This window comes from Anomaloglossus baeobatrachus, chromosome 5 (genome assembly GCF_048569485.1).
Source record: "Anomaloglossus baeobatrachus isolate aAnoBae1 chromosome 5, aAnoBae1.hap1, whole genome shotgun sequence".
Classification (NCBI taxonomy): domain Eukaryota; kingdom Metazoa; phylum Chordata; class Amphibia; order Anura; family Aromobatidae; genus Anomaloglossus; species Anomaloglossus baeobatrachus.
Genome location: NC_134357.1, coordinates 92868881 through 92891535, shown reverse-complemented (window position 1 = coordinate 92891535; position 22655 = coordinate 92868881). Strand labels below are relative to the sequence as shown.

The 22655-nt window shown below is 50.5% G+C and overlaps 1 protein-coding gene across 4 annotated transcripts in view; it reads right to left on the bottom strand.

Annotated features, from left to right (window-relative positions):
* The window catches only part of IPMK (inositol polyphosphate multikinase), a 68584-nt gene extending 55303 nt beyond the window's left edge, over positions 1-13281 (bottom strand). For 2 of the 4 annotated variants that reach the window (XM_075348719.1, XM_075348715.1), the window contains exon 1: positions 12964-13281. In XM_075348719.1, coding sequence (XP_075204834.1) covers positions 12964-13105 — 142 coding nt within the window. In that variant the 5' untranslated portion in view covers positions 13106-13281. Of the gene's footprint in view, positions 1-9889; positions 10015-12963 lie in introns of all 4 variants that reach the window. The other 2 variants (XM_075348717.1, XM_075348716.1) reach the window with 2 other exon arrangements.
* Between the last annotated feature and the right edge of the window lie 9374 nt (positions 13282-22655).

The following is a 22655-nucleotide window of genomic DNA, read 5'->3' as shown; positions in this document are numbered from 1 at the left end:
CCCACCATCGGGAGCCCAGTGACTGCTTCCTTTCATTTGGTCAGATTTTTGTGCCGAAAAAGGAAGTAAATCGGACATAAAAAAGGAGGAAGACGACTCTGCAAAACAATCCAGCACTATGTGACCCCCGCTGAGATGTGCTCATAAAAGCTATACATCTAATACAAGCATATTACAAAAGGTATTGTTTTGAAGAGCTACGATATATGGTAAGGGCGGGGGGGGGGTGAAAATGTAGTGGAAAACCCCTTTAATGACTTTCTTCCACCATTTGGACATCGCTGTATATTCGGTGCGATGCGGTTTTACATCACAGTGATGGAGCAGGACTTGTGCCCCTTCTCAGCAGTAGGGATCGGCCATAACATAACTGAGCTCATACTGCACGTGCTGGGACCAGATCTGCAACCTCAGAACCCAGCAAGTCAACCCCGCGGACGTTTGACAGGAGCGCTGCCCTCGTCAGCACTCCCACCCTAGGTGTGCCCATTCATTGTTATGGCAAACAAAGGCCAAATAACGTACTCCGCATCTGTTGCAGGATGCTCAACAGGGAGCGGAGTCTATATAAAAGGACCTTATAATGCGACCTCATAAGTCAGGCCCAGAGTCATTGTATTGGAGTTTGTGCGCAGCCTTGCGCTGTAGTAGGATCAGACAAAATCTTTTAGAGGGGGGGGGGTCATTTTAATGAATTTTGTGAATCTCTCAGCTGCTGTGCACCTCTGAAGACAAGCAGGTGGATTTAATGACAGTCTGCCATTACATATGAGCACCAGTCAAGGAATTATGGCATAAATAATGAGTTTGTTGGCTATGCACAGAGAAAAAGATGATGTTGCTGGCAACAAAAGTAAACCCCCCTGACCCCCCCAAAGCAAAAAAAATAAATGCTAAAATTTTGTGGAACCTCTCATTGAGCAAAACTTTTGGAAGATTTCAGAGTTTTATGCCAGAATCAGGCCCATAACGCTCTTGTGAATAGATACTATTCATGAGAGAAGTTGTGGACGACCCTGCAGCAGATATCTGTGCATGGAAGCGCTGATAATGGATTTCTATACACCCCTCCCCCAAGTGACATTGGCTTTCCATTGATAGATGTCCTGATCATTATTTCTTGTTCACGACGACTGCATTGTCTGCACTCACATGATGCACAAACCAGAACATGTTACCCTTATTCAGTTCTCCATGTCCAAACTTTTTCTAGACAGCACAGTGAGAAGTCACTGACAAGTCAGCTATTTTTTATTGAAGCGTTCCAGATCCCTTCAATCAGCTTATTATACTTGTAAAGATTAAAGGGGATTGTCCAGGCTTGGGACAAAAGTTTGCAGTCACTTTAGGTGCGATGTGCATGCTGTCAGGATTCTCTGGGTTTACCAGAGAGCGGTCACGTGACTATGCGTGCGGTCTTTAGGGTTAAGACACACGGCGAGAAAAACTGTGCGAGTGGAGTGCGATAAGACATCGCATTCCACTTGGACCAACGTTAGCCTGTGTGTCAGCGCACATGAGCGATTGTTTTCTCGGTCCAATTAGGGCTGAGAAAATCGCAGCATGCCGTGGGTGTAATGCGAGACTCTCTCTCGCACCCATTCAAGTTTATGGGGGCAAGAGAAGAGAAGAGAATGAAAAAAAAAACAAAAAAACACGCACTGCACTCGCAGTACACCAATGTACCGCAAGTGCAGTGCAAGACTGGCAATAGCCAGCAACAGAGGAGAGAGGGAGATAAATCCCTCCCCTCCTCAGTGCTGGCGCATCCCTCCTCAGCTGAGGTCTAATCACCTCTGTCACAGAGACACTCGCATGACACTCGGCTCCTCCTGTGCTGCCAGCGTGAGCAGACTGTCATGCGAGCATCGCAGCAGTGCCCAGTGTGGCCCCGGCCTTAGCTCCTGAGTAGAAGGGAACAGAGATGGTGGATAAGACCAGTCAGAGAGTTACAAAAGGGATAAAACTACAGAGGTAGAATAATGGCAGCATGCACACCACACACACACACACACACACACACACACACACACACAGTCATAACCCAGCAGTACCATGGAGCAACAGCTTGGGACAACCCCTTTAATTATTGTTTCAGTCTATTGAAAGAAGGAACAAAGGCAACAGGACTTCTGTAATGGTGCCGCTATACAGGGTGTGAAAAGCTTTTGATACCTTTACTATAAAAGGGTTGTCCCAGGACACAGTGGATGGACTTTTACAAATCCCATGCCCGACCCGCATGTTAATTTATGCTTGTGGAGATGCAAGTGTTCTCAGCGGGGAGAACACATCAAAAGTCCGCAACCCCCAGAACCCTGATCATTGGTACACACCAATGCGCTCTTCTGTGTGCAACACTCGCATCTCCACAGGAGTGAAGACACTGCCTAGAACACAATGTCATCCGATCCATGGGAACATAAGCTAAAGGGACTGTCAGCGCAAAGTGACTGTTCACACCAAGCACAGTCACTCATTCATCATAGCGGGGACAATCATTTAAATTCACCTTCCCACCTGCCATCTCTTCCCTTCTCTGGCTCCATGAGGACAAGCAGGTGGATTTAAATGACTGTCTGCCATTATATACGAGCACCTGTACCTGGTCTGAACAGTCATTCTGTGCCGGTAAATCCCTTCACAGTCCTAGAATGACCCCTTTAATCAAGACCGTAAAGAATAGGCCACTCAGCAAAAGTATATAGCATACTTGGAAGGAAGTTAACGCAACATGAAGTATGTCAGCACTTTCTCAACTCGGCCTTGCACATACTCTCATACCAGGACACGTTATCTGGTGCTGTGCACCTCTGCACAGGAAGCTCCACTATGGGGCAGTCACCTCCACAGTCCTCAGCACAGCCTTAATGATTCACAGAGCAAAGTTTAACCCCGTAAAACAAACATTATACAAAAGGTGCGGCTGACGATGACTCTGCTGAGTGATATCCTGCTGTCCTCAATGGACGGAGGGAGGTATTACCAGAAAAGCAGAAGGTGAAGGAGTGGTAGTACCCAATCTTTCTGTAGATTAGGGAATTGTCTAGCTAGCAATTGCCTAAGGCTACTTTCACACCTCCGGTTTTTGCAATGCGGCACACTCCGGCACTTTGCAGGAAAATCGCAACCGTTTTTTTTTTGCTGCCAGTTGCGATTTTCCTGCATAGACTTTAATTAGTGCCGCATTGTGCCGCATGGGCTCCCGTTCGGTCCGGTTTTTGCCGCATGCGGCAGATTTAGCCGATGCGGCGGCCGGATGGAACGTTGCCTGGCACGTTTTTTCGTGCGGCAAAAAAAAAAAAACGCATCGCGCCGCATTCGGCCGATGCAGCGCATTTTTCAATGCATGCCTATGGCGGCTGTATGCGGCGCGATGCGGCAATAACCGCATCCGGCCGCCGCATGCGGTTTTTGCCACTGCACATGCTCAGTAGCATGCCGCAAGCGGCAAAAACCGGACTGGCCGCAAAGGAAAAAAAAACTTATGCAAAGGATGCGGTGTGTTCACCGCATCCGTTGCATAGCTTTCACAGCCGGATTGAGCCGCAGAGCTCAAGCCGGATGTGTGAAAGTAGCCTAACACACTGCTTCATTTTTTAAGCAAGGCAGTATGATAAGGGTCAGCACACACAGCGAGTATGGGGGGGGGGGGGGGGGTTTCAGGCCAGGTCTATTATATAACTTTCTTCCACTTGCAAATCTGGTGCACCACACGGCGAAGCTGTACCAATTCTACAGTAAATTACCCTGGTTTTATAACACCTTCAGTTGTAAGGCTTGTATAGGTGCGACGTGGCGATTGGCAAAGCAGCACACTGATCGCACTATAATGAGTGTGTGAATACAGTTGAAGGCTACATGTGGGGGTTTTTTTTTTTAGGGGGGGGGGGGGGGGGGTCAGAAATGACATGTTCTAAGGAAAATTTGCTCCCAGAAATGCTTGAGCCAGAATGAGCATGTAACTTCTTTTAACCACAGCAGGGTTTTAAGAACCCACAAGGGTTAAATGAGGCGACAAGCCAGAACATGGACGTGGCAATATTATTTTGACACCGCTGTGCACCATAGACACTTTATGAGACTCTGCCTGAAATTCACATGGTGTGCACATACCCCAAGGGTCTGCCAACTGCATTTCCAGGAGAAAGTCCAATGCTTTTCATCAAGTTACAGAAGTCATAAATTCAGGCCAAATGGATTCATTGTTCTCTTAGCAAAGAGCCAAGAGTTCATGTCAGGAATCATTAAAGAGGGTGTCCACTACTGTTACATCAATGGCCTAGCCTAAAGCCTGCTTTACACCATACGATCCAGCATAAGATATCGTATGTGATCGTAACCGCCCCCATCGTATGTGCGGCACATTCAATTTGTTGAACGTGTCGCACAAAACGATTAACCCCCCGTCACACGTACTTACCCGTCCATACGACCTCAATGTGGGCGGCGAACATCCACTTCCTGGAGTGGGAGGGACGTTCGGCATCACATAGACGTCATGCGGCAGCCCGCCCAATAGAAGCGGAGGGGCGGAGCTGAGCGGGACTTAAACATCCCGCCCACCTACTTCCTTCCGCATTGCTGGCGGGAGCCGCAGGACACAGGTAAGATCTGTTCATCGTTCCCGGGGTCTCACACACTGCAATGTGTGCTACCTCGGGTACGATGAACAACCTGATGTGCAATTTTTAGGAATTGAACGACGTGCATGCGATGAACGTTTTACCGTTCAATCACACATAGCTGTTACATGCTACAATGTAACTTACGATGCCGGATGTGCGTCACTTACGACGTGACCCCGCCGACACATCGTAAGATATATTGTAGCGTGTAAAGCGCCCTTTAGGATAGGTCAGCAATGTCTGATCGGCCGGGGTCTGACAATCCGCACCCCCACCAATCAGCTGTTCTCGGTGGCGGTAGCCAGAAATGCTCAGTTCCGGAGCAGCCCCACCTTCTGATGGCGGCCACTGGGTACTGCAAACCCGTCTCCCATTCAAATCTGTAGGAGGTGCAGAAAACTGCTGTAGCCATCAGCAGAAGACAGGGCAGCTCCAGAACTGAGCATTTCTGGCTGCCTGCTGCTGCCACCGAGAACAGCTGATCAGTGAGGGTGCCAGATGTCAGACCCCGATCGTAACGATAGGCTATCAATGTAAAAGTAATGGACAGACTAAGGGAGCACAACTGTTCAACCAGACCTCCATTATTATCTGAAGGCTGCAAGTTAATTACACAATTATCAGATGTCCCATACTTTATCTGTTAAGGCTACTTTCACACTTGCGTTGAACGGTATCCGTTGCATTGCGTTGTGTGACGGATGCAACGGATGTGTTGCATATAGTGACACAACGGATGCAACGGATGCTGCAAAACAACGCAATTCGTTTTGATTTTTTTTTTTTTTTTCCCGGTTTTACCAGCGGCAGACTATAGTGAACGATCAGCTGATCGTTCCCTGCAGCCGGCCGCTGGGTGATCAGCTGATTGCTCCCAGTAGCCGGCCGCCGGGTGATCAGCTGATCGCTCCCGGCCGCCGGGTGATCAGCTGATCGCTCCCGGCCGCCGGGTGATCAGCTGATCGCTCCCGGCCGCCGGGTGATCAGCTGATCGCTCCCGGCCGCCGGGTGATCAGCTGATCGCTCCCGGCTGCCGGGTGATCAGCTGATCGCTCCCTGCAGCCGGCTGCCGGGTGATCAGCTGATCGCTCCCGGCAGCCGGGTGATCAGCTGATCGCTCCCTGCAGCCGGCCGCCGGGTGATCAGCTGATCGCTCCCTGCAGCCGGCTGCCGGGTGATCAGCTGATCGCTCCCGGCCGCCGGGTGATCAGCTGATCGCTCCCTGCAGCCGGCCGCCGGGTGATCAGCTGATCGCTCCCTGCAGCCGGCCGCCGGGTGATCAGCTGATCGCTCCCTGCAGCCGGCCGCCGGGTGATCAGCTGATCGCTCCCTGCAGCCGGCCGCCGGGTGATCAGCTGATCGCTCCCTGCAGCCGGCCGCCGGGTGATCAGCTGATCGCTCCCTGCAGCCGGCCGCCGGGTGATCAGCTGATCGCTCCCTGCAGCCGGCCGCCGGGTGATCAGCTGATCGCTCCCTGCAGCCGGCCGCCGGGTGATCAGCTGATCGCTCCCTGCAGCCGGCCGCCGGGTGATCAGCTGATCGCTCCCGGCCGCCGGGTGATCAGCTGATCGCTCCCTGCAGCCGGCTGCCGGGTGATCAGCTGATCGCTCCCGGCCGCCGGGTGATCAGCTGATCGCTCCCTGCAGCCGGCCGCCGGGTGATCAGCTGATCGCTCCCGGCCGCCGGGTGATCAGCTGATCGCTCCCTGCAGCCGGCCGCCGGGTGATCAGCTGATCGCTGTCACTTGCCGGCGCCCGGGCATGCCGGCGGGCGGGCGCTCAGCTGAGCGCTGTGACTTGCCGGCGGCCGGGCATGCTGGTGGACGGTCATTCAGCTGAGCGCTGTCGCTTGCCGACGGCCGGGCGCTCAGCTGAACGTTCGGCCACCGCGAGCCAAAATAAAGTTTGATTTAAAAAAAAAAAAAAAAAAAAAAAAAAAACAAAAAAAAAAAAAAAAGAGCATGCGCAGTGAAATCCAGAGGATTCCGCTGCTCAAAATAACGTTACATGCTGCGTTCCTCCCGCTGGGCGGAAGCAACGGAGCGTCGCCTAGCGGAAGCAACGCAGCTCCTTTTGGTACAATCCGTCAACCATACAAGTCTATGGGAAACAGCGGAATCCGTTAACGGATTCCGCTGTTTCCCAAAAGGGCGGATTGTAACGGAAGGAAAATAACGCAAGTGTGAAAGTACCCTAATAATGATTTACCCCTCACTGTATGGTTAATAGGAATAGAGGGTAGTGGGCATCCTACTCCCATAGATTACATGGTAAATAGTAAAAGTCTGTCAATAAATCAATTTCCGAACCAAGCACAGACACTCAGAGCACCCTTGTGGCAGAGCCAAACTGTTCATTGCCCCTTCCAAGACATCTCTGCTCCGGATGAGGAAGTAAAGATGCAAACCAAGTAGGTGGTAAGGTGCACTGGATTGTTTGCCATGGCACAGGTGCACCAATGAACTGGGCTTGGTTTGGACAGTCATTTTATGCTGAGACTTTACTTTTGAGGTCTAAGGGACATTTGTGCCATTGGTTCCCATTTTTTTTTTTTTTAAACCATGATTGAATAAACTTAAGTATTCAAAAGGGTAAATGGAGGCATCCAGCACCCACTTTAAGGGGCATGGTCGTTGTGTAGACAGGAGCTAGTCAGGTCTTGTGTGTGGTTCAGGTCTAAGGCTATGTGCGCACGTTCCGTACAGTCACTGCAGAAATTTCTGCAGCGATCTGAAGAGCACATGTGCGCTTTAGATCGCTGCAGAAATGTCCGTAGTGAGCGCCGATTCCATGCGCTCTGCCTGCAGCTCCTGCCATAGACAGAGCAGGAGCTGCCGGCAAAGCGCAGGAAAGAAGTGACATGTCACTTTTTACGCAGCGCTTCGGCAGTAGCCGAAGTGCTGCGCTCTTAAACGCTACGTGCGCACGGCCCCTGCACAATCTCCATAGACTGTGCAGGGGACGCAGGACGCATGCAGTTACGCTGCGCTGCAAAGCGCAGCGTAACTGCATGTATTTACGCAACGTGCGCACATAGCCTAATACATAGGAGAAAAGCACAATATCTGGCAGGTGGCCATTGACTACATCCACAGCACCTTTACTTACCAATGTGGATACAGGAGGTGCTTGATAACCCCATTAATTGTCACCAATGACATGTTTCATTGAAAACAGGCAAAAAATGGTAACACTTGACTCCTGCTAAATCTGATGTTCATTTCAGAAAAATTGCACCAGCGCTTGATAAATACGGCCATAGAAGTGCTCCAATACAATGGACAGCGTTACCCATGGAGTACATCAAGCCTTCACATTCATCAGAGCTGTAATCATGTAGGATTACAAGTGTCACATCCTTCAGGCTCAGCGCTGATGAGCATCAACAGCCCCAATCATCTCTGCTCACAGATGCAGAGTTATGTCTTTAGAAAGCAAGTTTTGTAAGCTGCACTCCCAATAACGTGCGGATCCAACAGCAGGACCTCCAATCACCCACCTACCATAAGCCGAAGGATGGGCCAGGCGGCTACTCTTTGTGCAGGGTAAATAAAGTGTGGCAACTGTAACAGAAAAGTCCTTACAGTCGCAATTTCCCAGAAAGTGATCTGACCAATGGAGGGGATTTCCATCATCTAAAGGGGTCATGCAGTCACACGTCCATCATCAGGTTGTGCAACTCAGACTTTCCAGAAACTAAAAAGTGCCAACTACAGTAGTAAAAAGGTAACACAACTTTGTCTCTTTACACACAAACACCCCCCCAAACCCACCGCTATCAGACGACATGCTCACAATTTTGACAACTGGCACTTCTCCTGACATGACCATTTTAGTAAATATTTGTTTTCCCATTAACTAAAAAGGTACAGTCACACATAACGAGATCGCTGCTGAGTCACGGTTTCTGATCGCAGTAGCGATCCCGTAGCGATCTCGTTATGTGTGACATCTACCAGCGATCAGGCCCCTGCTGTGAGATCGCCGGTCGTTGCAGAATGGTCCAGGCCAGGGGTGGGCAATTAATTTTCCCATGGGGCCGCATGAGAAATTGGGATTGGTTTAGAGGGCCGGACTAATATAATTACCTCAGTTCTACCCAATATACTACATCACTACGCCTCCATATAGCCCACCTGTAATACACTACGCCTCCATATAGCCCACCTGTAATACACTACGCCTCCATATAGCCCACCTGTAATACACTACGCCTCCATATAGCACACCTGTAATACACTACGCCTCCATATAGCACACCTGTAATATACTACACCTCCATATAGCACACCTGTAATACACTACGCCTCCATATAGCACACCTGTAATATACTACACCTCCATATAGCACACCTCTAATATACTACATCACTATACCCCCATATACTACACCACTAGCCTGCACCCCCATATCACACACACTACACCCAATACAGCCTGCACCCCCATATCACACACACTACACCCCCATATGTCACACACCATGCCCACATATCTCACCCTGCCTGTACACCAACTTACCCCTCTCAAACACTCTGCACCCCTTCACATCCTTCTGTCAGTCTGCAGCCCTCATATGCAACTCCATCTTTCCACATATGCACTCACCCTGCAGCTCCCTTCCCCTCATGTCCCCTCTTTTCTCATTACCAGTCATCATGTGTCCACATCTCCTTCAGGATTCAGTAGCTTTGCTTTCTGCCCGGCATCCTGTGTCTCCTCCCACACAGTCACATGGGCGTGACATCATCGCAGGTCCTGCAAGATGAATTACTCCGTCTGCTGTGCTGCTCCTTCTCCTGCAGGGCGGGCGGGAACTTTTGAAATGACACACGCAGCGCAGTACTGACAACGTCAGAGCGCGCGTGTGTCACTGACAATTAGTGCCGGCAGGGAACAGAGGAAAGACTCCTGCGTTCTGCTGCCTGCACTGACTGTGCGGACCTGCACAGGATCTCTCCCTGCTCGGCACGATGCAGCCCGGCTCCACTGCACCGGCTGAAGACGGGCGGGCCGGTCACAGAGAGCAGGCGGGCCGGATGTGGCCCGCGGGCCGCCCCTTGCCCAGGTCTGGTCCAGGCCATTTTCTTCAAAGGCGATATCCTGCTGGGCAGGACACATCGCTGTGTTTGACACTGTGTGACAGGGTCACAGTGACTGCTGAGATCGTTATATAGGTCGCTACTGCAACCTGTATTGTTCCTGCATCGCTGGTAAGATCTGACTGTGTGACATCTCACCTGCGACCTCCCAGCAACTTACCTGCGGTCCCTATCAGGTCGCATCGTTTTCGGGATCGCTGGTAGGTCGTTGTGTGTGACTGGGCCTTAACAAATCTGGATTATCTCTTCTTAGATCTGTTTGATATCGTTCCTCTGTTACTCTTCCTGGAAATATGAATATTGACAGCTGAGTTACCAATTGTGTATGGGTCCTTGTAGACTGACTGGCCAATCAGCGACAGTCTGCAGACACGCTCCCTGAGATAGGTAATCTGGATTATAATTCATTCTGCCATTATTAGGAGCAATAACCGAGGAAAAGAACAAAGCAAAGCTTCAACAAAAGATGCTCCAGAATTGTTACACATCAGGAGAGAACAGGCTCCCGTTATTTCCAAAATCAGGGTATTATCTGGTACAACTATTTGGCTCATAGATTATAATGAAAGTGAACTTTGAATAGTGGATGGGGAAGACAAGCGGAGGAGGGGCAGGTATTACAGGTCTGTGCAACGTCTAACAGCTGCCCAGCCTAGAATAAATTAATGTGATATCAGTCTAGTAGAATTATTCCACTGAATGCATTTGTCACCAACAGGACAGATGATAATGTTCGATCAACAGGGCTTGGTCATTGGCAGCAGCTCAGATCTGGAGAAGGAAGGCTCCAAAGTCCCCTAAATGAATGGAGTAGTAGTGCGCATGTGATCCACTGCTTCACTCATCTCAATTAGCATTATACAACCTTTACATGGTCACATAAAAGTGAATGGAGAAATGGGTAACAGATGGAAACCACTGTCCATACACACAGGAGACCTTAGGACCACTGTTCTCAGATTAGTGGGGGTCCCAGCAGTCAAACATCTGTACATAAGTGATAAATACAGTGAGAACGCCATTTATAAAGAATATTCCAGTTGCATAGGTGGTAACTTCTTCCATGGGACAAGCGATTTCCTTTATTGGCGGGAGCCTCACCAATCACAAGAGCAGGGCACTTATTCGCAGGCTCCACTCATTTCATGTCTAAGCTACTGGAATGCTTGGTCCAATTATCTAATCCGCCATCTCTCATAACTTTTTGAGCCTTTACAATCCGGTTTCCGCTCCTTACACTACTCTTAAAGGGAATTTGTCACCAGATTTGGCAACTATAACCTGCGGCCACCACCAGTGGGCTCCTATATACACAGAATTCTAGAATACTGTATATAAGAGCCCAGGCGGCTCTGTACAACATAAAAATCACTTTTATAATACTCAACTACAGGGGCGGTTGGGTACAATGGGTGCCGCTGTTCTCCGGTCCGGCACCATTGTCCTTTGACCAAGCCCAGTATGGATGACGTGTCCTACGTCATCCCCGCAAGCCGGCACTGCGGTCCTGGCCAGAAGCGCCTTGATCTGCTCAAAGTATTATAGTGCACATGCGCGGGTGGTCTTTCACCTTTCCTCTTGCCTGCGTATTACAGTACTTTGCTCTGTCCTGAGTAGGGCAGAGCAAAGTGCGCTTGCGCAGGACCTCAATGCCGACCTGTGTGGATGAAGTAGGACACGTCAGCCATACTTAGCTGGGTGAAAGAGGACGGAGATCACAGCAGAGAGGAAGCGTCGGACCGCAGAGCAGCGACACCCATCGGACAGGACCAACCCCGTAAGCGAGTATTATAAAAGTGTTTGGTTTTTTTTGTTCTACAGCACGACCTGGGCTCTTATATACAGCATTCCAGAATATTGTATATGGTGGTGGTCGCAACTTATAGTCACCAAGTCTGGTGACAGGTTCCCTTTAAGTCTAAATGTACAAACAGCTAAACCTAATGTTCACTACTCCCGGCTGATTCTCCTGCATCTCTCTGCTGCATTCAAAACTGTGGATCACCAGCTACTCCTCACTATGCTCCACTTATTGCTTTGGTTCCTCAGGGTTCAGTCCTAGGCCCCCTGCTCTTCCCCTATTGGACAACCCATCGGTAGAATTGGTTTTCAGTACCATCTCTATGCTGATGACACCCAACTGTACACATCCCTGACATCACCCCCACATTACTACAAAACACCAGGGACTGTGTCCACTGTATCTCAAAGCATGTCGTCCCTCGCTCTGAAGTTGAATTTCTCCAAATCTACGCTTCTCGTGACCCCTCCTTCCCCCTGCACTACCCTACCTACTCAATACTGCAGTTTCCTTGGGTGGTTCAGTTATAGCTCACAAGCAGCACACTCAATGTCTTGGGATCATATTTGACCCAGAACTTTCCTTTATTCCCTATATCCAGTCACTCATGTCACCAACATCTTAAGAACATATCCAGGATCCACCTTTGAAACTACAAAAACTCATTTGTTCTCATATGGACAACTGCAGCTCTCTACTGATCGGTCTGCCTCGTACTAAACTTTCCAATCCATCCTGAATGCTACAGGCAGGACCATATTCCTCTCCAACCATTACACTGATGCTTCCCTCTTGTGCCAGTCATTGCACTGGTTACCCATCCACTACAAAGTACTATAAGCTTATCACTGACCCTCAAATCTGTCCACAGTTCTGCACTACCCTACATCATACGCATGCTCTTCATTCTGCAACTGATCCAAGATAATCATCCTCTATAATCCAAACTTCTCACTGCCATATCCAAAGACTTCTCTCGTGATGCACCAGTTTCCTGGCATGCACTTCCCTGGATGATTCAATAACCTAACTCTCCCCCGTTTGCTCTCTAGATAATCATGACTGGACACACATGACGATAACTTTATACCTAGTGTAGAACTGTGGTCCGTGTTACCCTGGGACATCTTTACACTTGACGGTGACAAGTACAGATAGTAAGTGCTGCTTCATAGCTTTTTAGATGGGACTGATGTACTTGCCCCTTTCTGTCAAAAAAGTTAGGTCCCAATTATCCAAGCGATCACCTGTGCCACTAACCCAACTATTATAAACACAATAGATGACACAGCAGTGCACGGATCAGACACATAAACCCAGAGCAGACATTACTCCATGACAGCAGCGCCCCCTGCAGTGACATCTCCGTGAAAACTCCCCATAGGATCCCCACAGCCCCGCTGCACAGTGGAGCGCAGCTCAGCAATACACACCAACTTTATCCTTGCCGTACATGTGGCCAGCCACCTGATGCGAGAGTGGGACGCAGCCATTCAGTAACTTGCGGTCTTTCTCCCCGGGGGGATGATGCTGCAGGTCCAGGGGCTCGCCGGCACGGTGCTGCTGGGCGGCCATGCTGCAGAGATGAGATGAGGCGCCCCCGCACGAGGTGACCGCTCAGCGGCCGCGCTCCACGTCCCCGGGCTCCAGCATGCCGACCGCCGGCTCAGGTGCACACAGCAGCGGCCGGCGCACTCAGCAGCGTACACAGGCGCCGCTGCTGGCTCTGAGCCTCCTGCGTCACCGCGTTACTTTTCTGGCAGCTTCGGACCCGCCCACTTCTCACCCCCTGCTGACGTCACGGACGCTCGCACGTCGCGTTTGCCCGTACTGAATGCACACACTGACCGCTCTGAAACGTCACCAGGGGGCGTGGTCTTCATGCAAATCACGGCAGCGGGCTGGCTTCTGTGTGTGTTAACCCTTCTGTGCCCGACTCAGAAAGAGGTAGGGCTGAGTCTGAAGTTGTCAGCAACACAGCAGATGAACCTCAGCCGAGAGGCCGTGTGTGCAGAGGCCGTGTTTGCAGAGGCCGTGTTTGCAGAGGCCGTGTTTGCAGAGGCCGTGTTTGCAGAGGCCGTGTTTGCAGAGGCCGTGTGTGCAGAGGTCGCGTGTGCAGAGGTCGCGTGTGCAGAGGCCGTGTGAGGAGAAGCCTCCTGTACTGAGGCCAAATGTGCAGAGGCCCTGTGAGAAGAAGCCTCCTGTACTGAGGCCAAGTGTGCAGAGGCCGTGTGAGGAGAAGCCTCCTTTACTGAGGCCAAGTGTGCAGAGACCATGTGAGAAGAAGCCTCCTGTACTGAGGCCAAGTGTGCAGAGGCCGTGTGTGCAGAGGCCGTGTGAGGAGAAGCCTCCTGTACTAAGGCCAAGTGTGCAGAGACCATGTGAGAAGAAGCCTCCAGTACTGATGTAAGGGGTGGACCCCTTACAAAGAAGCACAGTCTACCCGGAACGTTGTTATTAATAAAAAATGTTTTTATTGTTATGATATTGTTTTAGTGGGTCCCCCTAGTGGCCGGGTGGGACGGCTGTCTCACAGAAACAGGTGGTAGGAGGAGCCGGCAGCAGAAAGGGGAGGGAGGAGTAGTGTTGTTGGGGAAAAAGTGGGAGCAAGAAGGCAGTTGTGTCCGGGACGGGAGGAAGGAAGCAGAGAAGGGGCAGAGTGTGGGAGCTGGAAGAATAGGGAAGCCGGAGAGAAAAGGAGCGGGCGGAACCTCAAAGAGCGAAGCAGTACCGGTGTGGGTCCGGCCTGTGGGTAGCCGTAGTGGGAGCCAGGTGAAGCAGAGTAGCCGGGCACATCTCCACTGGAGGAGACGTCAGGACAGGCTTTCCCCCCCAGCTAAGGAAAACGTGAAGTCATCTGTAACTGCCGGTTGTGGGAAGAGTTGTGAAATAAAGAATGTCTTTTATTTGCACCGAATCATGCCTGGAGAGTGTTTATACGTCGGACAACATCTGCACCACCACACTCTGCCCCACCAAGACATCTCCTGTCCCGATAGTGACGGCGGAACTGGGGGTAAGCCTGATAGAAGGTGCCACGACTACAAGCCCCCTGGCACCCCGATACATGTGGCGTAGTCGGCAGGATGCGAATTGTATGCAAGGGGTCCCGACCCAAGAAGACGGAGACCAAGTGGTGCCTAGGGCACAGGATCCGGATTATTGGAGAAGAGTCCCGATCCCTTGGTGGGAAGAAGAAGTAGTGCCTGAGACGTTGGACCGGGCACAAGATGGCGGCAAGATGGCCGTTGTCTTCAAGGACACAGAAAGCGCGCGAAAAGTTGGCGCCAAAAGAAGAGCCTGGGGCTGGCCAGTGCCGAAAAAGAAGTTCGGAGTACTCCGCCCAAAGAGGGGAGGTGCCGGTCCCAGGGCACGGATAAAGACATGTGAAGTGGGCGGTGTTCCAGAGAAAAAGAAGAACCGCCGCGGAGGGGTCGACCTGATGTGTGAGATTGGGGGTGGAGTATACCCAAGAGCGGGAAAAGCAAGCCCGCCTCCACTTCCTCCAGCATCTCCACCGACCCTGACGCCCTTACTAGTGACTCGTACTGCAGGCAAGATGGAGAACCCCGAGGGACAACAAGATGTGTTGGTCGCGCTGGGTCTGGACCGAAGACATCAGAAGCAGATTGCGTCTGCGGAGGGATTTCCCTCTCACTTGCCGGCTGTACCCGGAGGACCGGGACGGGCCACAAAAGTGACCTGGGTGACGACGTGGGACGCTGTGACCGGAGAGACCACGACCGAGGTCCGAGTGACGTACACCGCTCAGCTGCCGTCGGGGAACCGGCCTCTGGGAACCCCATACCTGGAGACACCCCCGCCAGTCGCGGTGGGCTCTTCGACACACGTTCCAGTTCCGGCTCCGGAAGAAGCACACGCCCGGAAGCTAGAAAGGGACAATTGGGGCTTCTTTTGGGACCCAGTACAGCCGTCACCCCTGCCTCAACGAAAGTCCCCGTCCCCAGAACCGGACCCGGTATAGGAGAGGCTGCTGGCCGAGACCGTGGCCCGGGAAATGATGGCTGGTCCCCGGAGTGCGGAGTTCGAGCAACAGTGTACCACAGGAACGGTGGTAAAGTTTAATCAGAAGGAGGGGTATGGCTTTATCGAAGATGAGGAAACCGGCGACCACTACTTCTATAACAGGGTGAACCTGGACATTGAAGGCCTGCCGCAACGTTTGCACACGTTATATCTGGGAGAAAAGGTCCGGTTTATGCGAGAGGTGGGATGCCGAGGCCTCTTTGCAGTTGGAGTAACCCGGATGCCTACTACTCAAGAGGCTGCTCAATGGCAGCAAGAACTGGAGTGGGAGGAATGCCAGTATCGGCGGCGGGCACAACAAAGACCGGTACTAGCCGAGCTCTCCCACCCGAGACGCACACTGGCCGTAGCCCCGGAAGTCCTGCCCGGACCGATCGCTGACCCGGAGAAGGGAACCCCGGCGGTGCTGGCTATCCACCAAAACCTAACTACTCATCCGGTCATCGTCATGGGCAGCCCCCAGCCGTCCCGGGCAGCGACCCCCTCACGCCCGGCGGGGGTAGAACAGACCAAGCCGGAGACTGAGACAGCGGAGCAACCCGCCAATTACGAACCTTTCCGGAGGCTGCGCCGGTTGCCCGGGCAGTCCCTGTCGGAGTACGTGAAGGCCCAACGAGCCGAATGGCAACGTGCCTATCATCCGGAGTGACTTTTCAAGACCGGAAGATGGCGGGCCTGTTTTTGTTAAACACCGGCGTTGTTTTGAGCCGGAAGAAGGTGTGCTGTTTGTAACCGTTCAAGTTGCCGAGCCCGGAGAGCGCCTAATGCTGGACTGAGCCAGGGGCTCCCTCCACGTCGTTAAGAAGAAGAAGTTTTTTTCGAGTTGTGTTCCTGCCGTTTAACATCTAAGACCGGGAGTGCTGCAAAAGCCTCCGGGCGGAAACTCCACTAAGACCGGGAGTGCCTGCCAACGGCCTCCGGGCACGACTAAGACCGGGAGCTTCCAGTAGGAACTCCGGGCGCCGGACTGGTGCGCCCCTTGCGGTCGCCCAAAGGTGAACATTCTTGTAGTTTTATTGAAATAACTTTATTTAGTTAAAATGTAGTTTTAGATTTATGCCTTGCCGGGAGGCTTAGGCTTAAAGAGGGGAGGTGTGTAAGGGGTGGGCAGACCCCTTACAAAGAAGCACAGTCTACCCGGAACGTTGTTATTAATAAAAATGTTTTTATTGTTATGATATTGTTTTAGTGGGTCCTCCTAGTGGCCGGGTGGGACGGCTGTCTCACAGAAACAGGTGGTAGGAGGAGCCGGCAGCAGAAAGGGGAGGGAGGAGTAGTGTTGTTGGGGAAAAAGTGGGAGCAAGAAGGCAGTTGTGTCCGGGACGGGAGGAAGGAAGCAGAGAAGGGGCAGAGTGTGGGAGCTGGAAGAATAGGGAAGCCGGAGAGAAAAGGAGCGGGCGGAACCTCAAAGAGCGAAGCAGTACCGGTGTGGGTCCGGTCTGTGGGTAGCCGTAGTGGGAGCCAGGTGAAGCAGAGTAGCCGGGCACATCCCCACTGGAGGAGACGTCAGGACAGGCTTTCCCCCCCAGCTAAGGAAAACGTGAAGTCATCTGTAACTGCCGGTTGTGGGAAGAGTTGTGAAATAAAGAATGTCTTTTATTTGCACCGAATCATGCCTGGAGAGTGTTTATACGTCGGATGACATCTGCACCACCACACTCTGCCCCACCAAGACATCTCCTGTCCCGATAGTGACGGCAGAACTGGGGGTAAGCATGATAGAAGGTGCCACGACTACAAGCCCCGAGGCACCCCTGGCACCCCGTTACACTGAGGCCAAGTGTGCAGAGACCATGTGAGAAGAAGCCTCCTGTACTGAGGCCAAGTGTGCAGAGACCATGTGAGAAGAAGCCTCTTGTACTGAGGCCAAGTGTGCAGAGGCCGTGTGAGGAGAAGCCTCCTGTACTGAGGCCAAGTGTGCAGAGGCCGTGTGAGGAGAAACCTCCTGTACTGAGGCCAAGTGTGCAGAGGCCGTGTGAGAAGAAGCCTCCTGTACTGAGGCCATGTGTGCGGAGGCCGTGTGAGAAGAAACCTCCTGTACTGAGGCCAAGTGTGCAGAGGCCGTGTGAGAAGAAGCCTCCTGTACTGAGGCCATGTGTGCGGAGGCCGTGTGAGAAGAAGCCTCCTGTACTGAGGCCATGTGTGCGGAGGCTGTGTGAGGAGAAAAAGAATGGACAGATGTATTTTCTATGTAAAAACAACTTTCTGGTCACATATTCTGTCGTTTGAGCATCTTTTAAACTCTTCAGGTTTCCAAAGACACTAAGTGATTAAAATAAGTGACCCGGCCGTTCTTCTGGTGTTTTAGGCTCCAAAGTCGCTGAATACTTTACAATATAAGGCAATGGGAAGGCTCAAAAAATGGCCAACATTGAGCGTTTCCGCTTCAGAAATCACTACCGGTTTCTTCATTGTTGACTGGAGTTAAAAACAAAAAATGAACGAAAACCGTCAGAAAAAACAAATAAACAACAAACACAAATGTCATAGAAAAACATTAAAAAACTGTCAGTTGAAAATGTGCTGAAGACAAAACCAAAAAGATGATAAAAAAAACACAACAGGGCATATCCAGAAGTGTTTTCCCTCTTTAAAAAACGTGTTCACCTGCCTAAGGCCCCGTTCAGTGGTCCAGTCGGGGCTTACATCCAACCCCCCCGTAAAACGGGATTCAGTCTGCTGCATTGTAGTCACAGACACCATCGGCGCAATCGCCCGAATTCTGTTTTGCAAGGGGGTCAGATGGGACCTCTGAACACAAGGTGAAAGCACCCTAATAAGGCTAGGTGCGTACACTGCGGTTTTGTTTCTACATAAAAAAAAAACGCACCCTCTGGCAGAAAAAGGCATGCGTTTTTTACATGTTTTCACTGCGTTTTTGCCCAAGCATTTTTTCACTATATTCAATGGAAAAACCCAGGAAAAAATGCAAAAAGAATTGACATGCTGCTCCTTTCTTCTGCACCCAAAACTGCAGGAAAAAAAGAAGCAACGTGCGCACAGCACTTCTGAATTCTCATAGACTTTGCTGGGGAAGGAAATGCATGCAGATTAGGGCAACCGACTGTAACCAAAACTGCACCAAAAACGTATCAAAAACTGCACTGTGCACACAGGGCCTAAGGCTGCTTTCACACATTCGGTTTTTGCCGTGCGGCACAATACGGCGCTCTGCAGAAAAAACAACCGGCCTTGTGTTGCGTCCGGTTTTTGCCGGATGCGGCATATTTAGCCCATGCGGTGACCGGATGGAACGTTGCCTGGCACGTTTTTTTGTGCGGTGAAAAAACCGCATCGCACCGTATCCGGCGCGATGCGGCGCTATTCACAATGCAAGCCTATGGACACCGGATGCAGCGTCCTGCGGCAAAAAACGCATCCAGCCGCCGGATGCGGTTTTTTGAACTGCGCATGCTCAGTATCAAGCCGCATCCGTCAAAAACCGGACGGGCAGCATGGAAAAACTTATGCAGCGGATTCGTTTTTTTCGCCACATCCGTTGCATAGTTTTTTGAGCCGGATTGTGCCGCTCAGCACAAACCGGATGTGTGAAAGCAGCCTAAGGCCTGCAACACACATCCGTAGAAAACGTGCGTGTTTGGTCCGTTTCCGTATATACCGTAGACACGGCCAAACGTGCACCAATGTTATTTAATGTTTGCGGACATGTGCGTTTTTTATTAAGGTCCGTGGGTCCGTGTACGTGCTACGTTTGTGTATCCGTTTTGCACGGAAGCAAGTCCGTTTTCAGCACGCAACACGCAGCACGGACCCAATGAAAGTTAATGGGTCGGTGCGCACGTCCGAGTGACACGGACGCATCTCTGTTTGCTCCCTGTACGTTTTGTGCTTTTTTCATGTGATGTCGGTCTTTTTTCTTTTTCTGTTTCGTTCTCTCCCTCAGTCCGTCGGTCGGTCGGTCTCTCTCTATGTCTGTCGGTCGGTCTCTCTGTCTTATCTGTCCCTCTCGCTGTCTGTCAGTCAGTTCCCCCCCTCTCTCATACTTACTGTTCCCCGATCTCCGGCACAGCGCTGCACGGCTGTTCTCTAAACTCCGGCGGCTTTTACTATTTTGAAAAAGCCGGCCGCTCATTAATCAATCTCGTATTCCGTGCTTTACCCGCCCACAGGCACCTGTGATTGGTTGCAGTCACACGCCCACCACGCTGAGTGACAGCTGTGTCACTGCACTCAATCACAGCAGCCGGTGGGCGTGTCTATACTGTGCAGTAAAATAAATAAATTAAAAAAACGGCGTGCGGTCCCCCCCTATTTTAATACCAGCCAGATAAAGCCATACAGCTGCAGGCTGGTATTCTCAGGATGGGGAGCCCCACGTTATGGGGAGCCCCGCAGCCTAACAATATCAGCCAGCAGACGCCCAGAATTGCCGCATACATTATATGCGACAGTTCTGGGACTGTACCCGGCTCTTCCCGATTTGCCCTGGTGCGTTGGCAATCGGGGTAATAAGGAGTTAATGGCAGCCCATAGCTGCCACTAAATCCTAGATTAATCATGTCAGGCGTCTCCCCGAGATACCTTCCATGATTAATCTGTAAGTTACAGTTAAAAAACAGACACACCCGAAAAATCCTTTATTAGAAATGAAAAACACTAACAAATTCCCTCATTACCAATTTATTAACCCCAACAAAGCCCTCCATGTCCGGCGTAATCCACGGACCTCCAGCGTCGCATCCAGCTCTGCTGCATGAAGGTGACAGGAGCAGCAGAATACACCGCCGCTCCTGTCAGCTCCACGCAGCAAATGAGGTGAGTAGCGCGATCAGCTGAGCTGTTAGTGAGGTTACCCGCGGCCACTGCTGGATCCAGTGGTGGCCGTGAGTAACGTGACTGACAGCAGCTGATCGCGCTACTCACCTCATTTGCTGCACACAGTCCCAGATCTGTCGCATATAATGTATGCGGCAATTCTGGGCGTCTGCTGGCTGGGGGGCTCCTTATAACGTGGGGCTCCCCATCCTGAGAATACCAGCCTGCAGCCGTATGGCTTTATCCGGCTGGTATTAAAATAGGGGGGGACTGCACGCCGTTTTTTTTATTTATTTATTTATTTATTTTACTGCACAGTATAGACACGCCAACCGGCTGCTGTGATTGGGTGCAGTGACACAGCTGTCACTCAGCGTGGTGGGCGTGTGTGACTGCAACCAATCACAGGCGCCTGTGGGCGGGTAAAGCAGGGAATACGAGATTGATTAATGAGCGGCCGGCTTTTTCAAAATAGTAAAAGCTGCCGGAGTTTTTATAACAGCCGTGCAGCGCCGCGCTGGGGATCGGGGAACGATGAGAGAGGGCTGCTCAATTCAGTCACTCAGGGGATTAGTGGTCACCGGTGAGTCCTTCACGGGTGACCGCTAATCAGTACGCGGCACACAGGACAGAGCCGCGGCATGACAATGAAGTCGGGTGAAGTTCACCCGAGTTCATTCTCTTCGCGCAACTCTGTCTGCTGTCAGCCGACATGTATCAATGACATTGTGCAACACACACACACGGAACATTTCACACGGACAACACACACACATGTCAGTTATTTCACTCACGCACACACGGACATTCCACACGCACATACGGCTAGCATACGGGATACACACTCAGGCCACACATACCATAAAAACGGACCTCAACAACGGAAAACGGACCCGAAAAACGGCCCATTTTACACGGACGTGGTTTTAACGGATGTGTGTTTCAGGCCTAAGAAAGACACTGTGGACATATGATATATGACATACCTTGTACATCATACTCCACTCTCTGATTTTGGTGCAGGCTCTCAAGCCTAACCCACATTTTTACCTGCAGATGGTGGCCACATTTATCCCGGCAGATGATGGCTGTGATATTCAGCCATCATCTGCCTCTATCAGCCGCGGATGGACCAAAGCTGTTAACCTCTTAAATGTCACTATCAATCTGTAACAGGGACAGTTATAGTGCGTCAGTAGGGGGGGGAATTTTAATCGGTGCTCCTGCAATGCAATCACAGGACGATGTGTTGCCATAAAAGCCAGGATTCCACCGAAGACCCCCGTGTCTGTCATGACGGCACTCCAGTGCAAACCAGCCCGTGACCAGCATTCATAGGAGACCATGATTTTTGCTACATACAGCAATACTGTGCCATTGCTCTATATAGCATAAGTGATCGGATGATCACAGGATCAAGTCCACTAAGATAGCTAACTGTATTTGTGAAAAGTGAAAAAAAAATAAAAAAGAAACATAAAAATTCAAATTACCCCCTTTTTCCCCATTAAAAAACAAAAATACACATAATTGGTTTCGCTGCATTCGTAAAAGTCAAATCTATCAAAATATAAAATAAATTAATCCAATAAGTAAACGGAGTAACAAAAAAAAAAATCAAGGTAGCACAACAAAATATAAGTGATCAAAACATCGCATCTACCTCAAAATGATATTAATAAAAACATCGGCTCGAGGTGCAAAAAACAAGCTCTCATAAAGCTCCTTATCCTGAAAATGTAAAATGTTACCGCACTTGGAAAACGGCGCAAGCAAAAGGTTTTGGTTTGTTCGTTTTTTGCTTGTTTGAGTTTTTTTGTTTTGTTTTTTGTTTTTTTACAAATTTGAGAATTTTTTTCACCACCTAAATAAAACAAACACTACAAGTTTGGCATCTACAAACTCATTCTGACCTGGAGAATCATATTGTGAGGTCTTATTTACGGTAAATAAATGCTCTACTTAAAAAAAAAAAAGAAAAACAAGTTGTGCAATTGTGGGGGTTTTTTTTGCTATTTTGACACACTTTGAATTTTTTCTTGCTTTCCAGTACACTACATGATAAAATGGATGTTCAAGAGTACAACTCATCCTGCAAAAACCAAGCCCTCATATGACTATATCAATGAAAAAAAAGTTATGGCTCTTGGCATAAGGGGAGGAAAAAACAAACACATAAAAATGGAAAATTGTCCTATTATGAAGGTGTTGAGGCTACATTCCTATGATGAGTATTTTTTTTGGGGGGGGGGGGTCAGATTTTCTGCAGCATTTCTGTACCTAGGAGGTGAATTAGGTTATT